This window comes from Trichinella spiralis (genome assembly GCF_000181795.1).
Source record: "Trichinella spiralis strain ISS 195 chromosome Unknown Scfld1756, whole genome shotgun sequence".
Lineage (NCBI taxonomy): Eukaryota > Metazoa > Nematoda > Enoplea > Trichinellida > Trichinellidae > Trichinella > Trichinella spiralis.
The window spans coordinates 13,786-20,142 of record NW_003528695.1 but is presented as its reverse complement, the minus strand read 5'-3'; the positions used below and the strand labels follow the sequence as shown (position 1 = coordinate 20,142).

The 6,357-nt window shown below is 28.7% G+C and overlaps 1 protein-coding gene across 1 annotated transcript; it reads right to left on the bottom strand.

Moving 5' to 3' along the window:
• Positions 1 to 4,027: 4,027 nt before the first annotated feature.
• On the bottom strand, positions 4,028 to 4,340 carry Tsp_12443 (conserved hypothetical protein). Its single transcript, XM_003368864.1, has 2 exons — positions 4,309 to 4,340; positions 4,028 to 4,220 (listed from the first exon to the last, which is right to left on the bottom strand). The coding sequence occupies exons 1-2, from the start codon at positions 4,338 to 4,340 to the stop codon at positions 4,028 to 4,030; spliced, it is 225 nt and encodes a 74-aa protein (XP_003368912.1).
• Positions 4,341 to 6,357: the final 2,017 nt, after the last annotated feature.

Below are 6,357 nucleotides of genomic sequence, written 5' to 3'. Positions count from 1 at the left end.
CCTAACAACCCATCTACCAAATTTATCCATCTATAAATACATCAATTATTATTACTGTAAACACTTACATCTCAGAACAGCAAAAACAAACAATATTTGTACAGGAATTGGAATCGTGCAAACTTTATCACTCATTTTGAAGCCTCAATAACTAAATTTATACCTCGATATGAAATTATTAATAATTTACTTGTTGTTTCACAATGCAACTGTAACATTCTCTCCTAAAGCTGAACATTGTGGCACTTCAACACAACAGTTACTGCTACTTTGGATAAAAAGACAGCCAACAATAATACACAATAAGAAATACAGAATATAAATTATTGTATAAATAATATAAAAATTCAAATTTTTTTCGAAATGAATTTAAATTTAAATGAAAAATTGCATTCGTTCGTGTGTGCTCAAGATTAAAAATGTCGCTTGTATATTTGAAGAGAGAAAAAAAATCTGCCCATGTTACTGTTCCTTCGTTGCATGTTGACTGATCTCCAATCACAACAAATAGACAAGCAAAACAACATTTTCCACTGAAATTTTGTTTACCCACAGACAAACAAACAAACAAATAAATAAGTAATCACACAGGTGTTGTGGGTTAAAAATGGATAAAAAACATTCATGAAGTTACTTTCAATAGGCAATCAATTAACTTTTACTTCAGCTTCTTCAAAACAGGCGAACAAATAAATTTCAAGAAACAAATTTAAGCTTTGCTAAAACAAAATCACACAGTTCCGCATTCGAAATTACCAAGCATATTTATTTAAATTTAAGAGAAAAACAAAATTTGAAAAGCAATATCAACTTAATAAAGCTGAAATATCAAAACACCATTCACTGTTTCGACTGGACGATCAACTCTAAAGTAAATTTAAAGGCAAAATCAAACTGAGCCAAGCGTGAAATATTTCAATTTTTCAATCAATCGTCAGTTAAATTATGGAAATAATTAAATAAATAAGACAAAAATAATGTCTATCCAAAGTGTTAAAATATATTGAAATAAATTGAAAAGAAGAAAACTGAAAATTATCAAGGCAATTCGATTATTAGTACATTCAAGATTGCACAAAATAAAAGCATTCATCAAGTAGAATTATAAAATCCCCAATCTGCAACAAGATAAGATTATGTGTAACGTGGATAAAATCTTCAAATCGTCAATAAGAATTAAAACAGTACCAAGTATTATGAAAGTGAATTTCAGTTTTTTGGGGCAAAATTATAAAGGTGGAAAAAAGTGCTCGCTTCAGCTATACGAATAGTAAATAATTGAATATTAATGTACCAATAACATCTGTATAAGAAAAAAATATATACATATAAAATATTTAAGTAAAACAGCATATTTTCTCAGGTATAATAATAAATTTGAATATCTGCATCACACACCCAATTTAAAAAAACTTTAGCCTCGATTTTTGCTATACTTGTTCGTAGATGTTCCCAGTTGTGTCTCGCAGAATCAAATAAAATAAAAAAATCATTTCCAAGTTACTGCAAGCAGGTGTCATCAGAAAAATAATTTTGCAATCTTCAAAAAAATTTACAACCTTCATAAAAATGGGAATAAAAAAGCTCGTAAAACATGATCACAGAAAAATTGTAGACGCCGAAAATAGAAAAAATCAGAAAATCGCTCTTTTTCTTTTTTAATTTCATTCAAATTCTAATCCAAGTCTGAAAATTTGAAAAATGCAAATTATAAGTGAATTATTGAGCTAATAAATCAAAAAAAACCAACATTAACAATGGCTCAAATTTAATTTCTGCTTTTGAAAAAAAATTCTTTTCCAAATGCTGAGTTTTATAGCAGCAAAATACAAAAATGACAACAATATACAGAATGTCAAACATCAAGTATTGTTCACAGAAAATGCAGGTAAACTTCATCCACTTCTTACGGTATAAATAAATGGAAAATCACAACGAATAAATCTCACTTTTCAAATATTGAAAAAATATTTAATTAAAAGTTATTTTTTAATTCAAAATTTTTTATTTTCTTTTTTATAAAAAAATATTTTGAATCATCATCGTATTCAATTTCAGATCTTTCTGTAATTGACCATCTTTAGATGAATGAAAAAAAATCCCAAATTTGTTGGTAAAAAACTAATAAATTACATGCGTAACAATTGAAATATTCACGCACATAAGTTGTTATTTTTCGAACAGCACAGCAACAGTAATAATTAATTGGCAATTAATAAGAGACAATTTCAAATGGCTTCAAGTGAAAAAAATTATCAAGTATCAATATGCAAAACATTACCAGTGGTGTTTCTTTTCGTGAACAACGTGAAATAAATTCACATATTTATGTAAACAAGATTCTATTCAAATAACATCTATTTATCATTTCCGTTGTTTATTTTCATGAAAAATGAACAAACAAATAAACAAACAAAGGGTAAACTGGTGACAGTGAACAAATAATAATTGAATAATTATTACAGTCACGTTTGTAAGCAGAAAAATAGATTATTAATAAACAAACATTCTGTTATTGAACAAAACAACAGAAAAACAACCTTTTCTTATTTACGTGGTTAATTTGTTGAAACAAGAATTATAGTTTGAAACATTGTCAAGCTTTGCAACTTTGTAATGTTCTAAGTGAAAATTTTCTCAGAAAAAAGAAAGGAAGAGAGCAAATAAAAAGCAACAGATTAATGCAATAAATATTAAAAAAAATTCTTCATTACACAATTTCCACTTGCAATTTAGAACTTTACAATATTATACAAAATCATGTAGAAAATGATAAATTTTGTGAAAAAAGATTAAATCTATATTGTTTACATCTGCATTTGCATTAAAAAGTTGCATCTGATTTATGTATGGATAGATTTTTAGTTTATAAAGTTGAATTTTCATTATTAAAGAAAAAAAAAGAAATCCACACACACACACACACACAAAAACAATGCAGAAGATGGTACAGTGCTTGATCACCAATAACGCAGAGCATTGATAGTAATATTGTTGGAATGAGAGTTGAAGAAAATTAAAAATTAAATTGCAAATATCTTTCATACTAAGCTCTCTACATTTGATATAATTTGAATGAAATTTCAAATACATTAATCCAAATCCCTATTATTCGAGCATGTTCAATTGTGCTCGTCATACTGTCAGTCGTTGACCGGCACCATTTATGTCAAACAATTTGACATCTATTGTGCAAATACTCATCCCAGCAGACAACAATAAACTAAGTTTAAAACACTATTTCACAAAAACGATGACAATCATTCTGCATTTGGTAACACCAGTCTGTAGGCTGGTATTCTTCTATTTATATTATTATTATTATTAATATAATTATTTGTGCAGCATTGGACGTCAATCAAGAAGAAATTCTTCAATCGCATTTCAACACACATCATTGCACATGCATCAGATGTCAAAATAATTTTTTTTAATCAATTTGAATGAAAATTTCCTCTGCTCTTATTCAAATTGATTAGTTTTGGAAATTAATTGAATTAAAAACTTTTCACCAATTAATCAACCACTTTTGATCAACTGTTTTACAAATTGAATATGATATTTTCTCCTATTTCTTTTTTTTGAATATCATTTTTGTGAAAATTTTCAATTGAACACAGTTGAAGAGAAAAGGAGAAGATGAAAAAAATGAAAAATAATCTCGCGTCAAAACCCTCATTGAATTAAATGGAGGAAATATGTCAGATATTTTTTAAAAAATTTCCATCAACGCAAATACACATGTTCCCAGTAGTCGTGACTGAATGACAGACAAATGGCAAAGCGCACGTACACAAGCAGCTTGATGATGTAGAGTTTGAAAAGGGGTTGGAGGAGAACAGAAAGAGGGGCTAGAAAAAATGGTAAGAAATGAACGAACAGATTTATTTTTAAAAAAATTATCTGACAAATATGCCTGAAGAAGATTGTTCAATTATCCCATTTCAACCGTAAAAAGGGAGGAGATTAAATCTGTAGGCGCTTGCATTTTTGTTTTTTTATTTTTTTTAGCTTCCACCCAACAATGCTATTGCCTTTTGGCGTTTGTGGAAGAACGAATCATCATCGTCAGTCGATCAACGCAGACATCATCAACAACTGGTGATTGAGAAACGCTTCTACCATAGGCTACAAAGCGCTCTATCAAAACGTGACAGTGAACTTCAAACCAATCCACACAGCACATGTAAAAAAGATATATGAAATAAAATTTACTGTTTCTGAAAATTATTGCTTTTGTTGATTTAATCGAATCAATTGTGAATCATCATCATCATCATCGATAGATTCTCCAATCACCAGACACACCCCAGACATTCCACATCCAACAACAATGTCATCCCTCCTCTGCTCTGACAAAAGTCCACAAAATATATGCTAAACGGGTAATTTGCACTTTTATATATTCATTTTTAACAAATCGATAAACATGTTTTTTTTCCAACAACATAAAAAAATGAAACAATTCAGTCGTGCTAAATTACAATTGTTTGCTTATAATTTATATGATAATAATAATAATCAATTTGCAATTCTGTTCAACATTTCGCACACACACACACACCGACTAAAACAAAACCGATGCCAACATTTGAAATTAATCTATTTAAAAATTCCATAAAATTCTCAGTACATGAATATTTTAGTGTGGTTTTAGAGGTTGTCGAGTAAAAATTTAAAAAATAAAAAAACATGGCTTCTCCTCTTCGTCATCCAGTGACAACATTAAAATTCATTTCAACATCGGTGAGGAACTTTCTGCAGGAGAATTATTAAATTAAAGTACAAATTAATTAATTTAGCAGAAGTTTTGTCACCGCCCCCTCCTCGCATTCGCGGCGCATCTTCATTTTCCACAACTCGATGCTGCTCTATTGTGGGCGCTTGAAAGCCATTATTTATAACACATGCATTACTGAAGTTGAAAGTTTAATTAAAATAAAAACTCCACCATGTTTATATGAGAGAATTAAAAAAAACCAAAACGAAATAAAGAATAGAGTTCTAGAATGTGCTTGGGGATTTTTATTCCACTCATCTCTCATCAGACATCATTTTAATTGCAAATCTATTTATTCTCATTTTTGACAAAATATTTCAAATGCAAAATATTGGATGAATAAAAAGGCAAATAGAAAAATAAGACATTCAGTTGGTGATGTTTCAAACAGTGGACAGAAAAGTCAAAGATTATTTGAACAAAAAAGAAGCAAATCTGAAACCCTGAAGGAATATTTGGTTCTCTTTTCTACCTCGAGTATCATCAATGTGTGCGCGAAATCAATTGCAATCGCAGAATGAATAATTTCCATTATTCTACGAGCCAATTCACCAGATTGAAGATTGGAAAAGAGAATTATTCCATGTATTTCTACCCCTACCTTTTAAAATTCAATAAATGGATACAAATCCACAGTCATTATGAAAATATCAAAATATTATCATTCCAATTTCATTTCATCTATAAATACTAAAAATAATACTGCAATTTCTAATTCCATACATCTTAAAAAATAACTTTGAGGAGTCTTTATCTATTTATGAAATACTTTCTTTACATAACGAACTATTTCAATGAACATAAAATTTGAATATTTCTTTTATAAATCACTATTTTTTTTCCTTATATTTCTTCACAAATTTACATGCATCTCTGCAGTAGTACTTGTAGTTTTAGTAGTCGGTGAAATTTATTTTACAGATAAAGATTTTGAGAGACAATTCGGTTGTGGGCTTTTTTTCCACAGCAAATCAAATTTACAACAGCAGCAAGGATGAATTTGTGAAAATGCAAAGTTTGATATTGATGTTCATTTGTTCACCGAAATCAATGATAATAGGGTAAAAAACTGAGAAACGAAACAAAACATTAGAAAAAGTGCAAAACGCTATTTCAAAAAAAAGATAGATAGAGCCGGGGAAAGTTAATCAAATTTCCCATTCATTTTCTCTATTCCATCGGAATTTGTTATGCAATTTCCAATGATGAATACTACGCTTTCTTCAAACAAAAATTTATATTTTAATGTACTCTCTAAGGTATCTCGTCCATGTTGAACAGCAAGAAAAATAAAATTCCACAAACCCATACGCACAGGATAAAATATGATAATGAAGCTAATGAATATGAAATTTAATCAAACAATTTCCACAAAGCTGAAAAGCTATTGATGAACAATGAATACGAAACAAAACAAAATCCTTCCATTCATATATACAATATAATATATTCATCCCTTATTGGAGTATGATGTCTGATTGAGAAAATAAAACTGTGATTTGTTTCTTCAATTAAAATACTGTTATTGTTACCAAATCATATGAAACTTTCCTTCTATAATATATTTTGAGAAAAAA

Excerpts from the sequence above, each read along its gene's own strand:
- Tsp_12443 (XM_003368864.1), bottom strand. The coding sequence starts at position 4,340 with ATGACATTGTTGTTGGATGTGGAATGTCTGGG. Across the intron at positions 4,221-4,308 it reads TTGGATGTGGAATGTCTGGG|AAACAGTAAATTTTATTTCA; the intron begins GTGTGTCTGGTG and ends AATAATTTTCAG.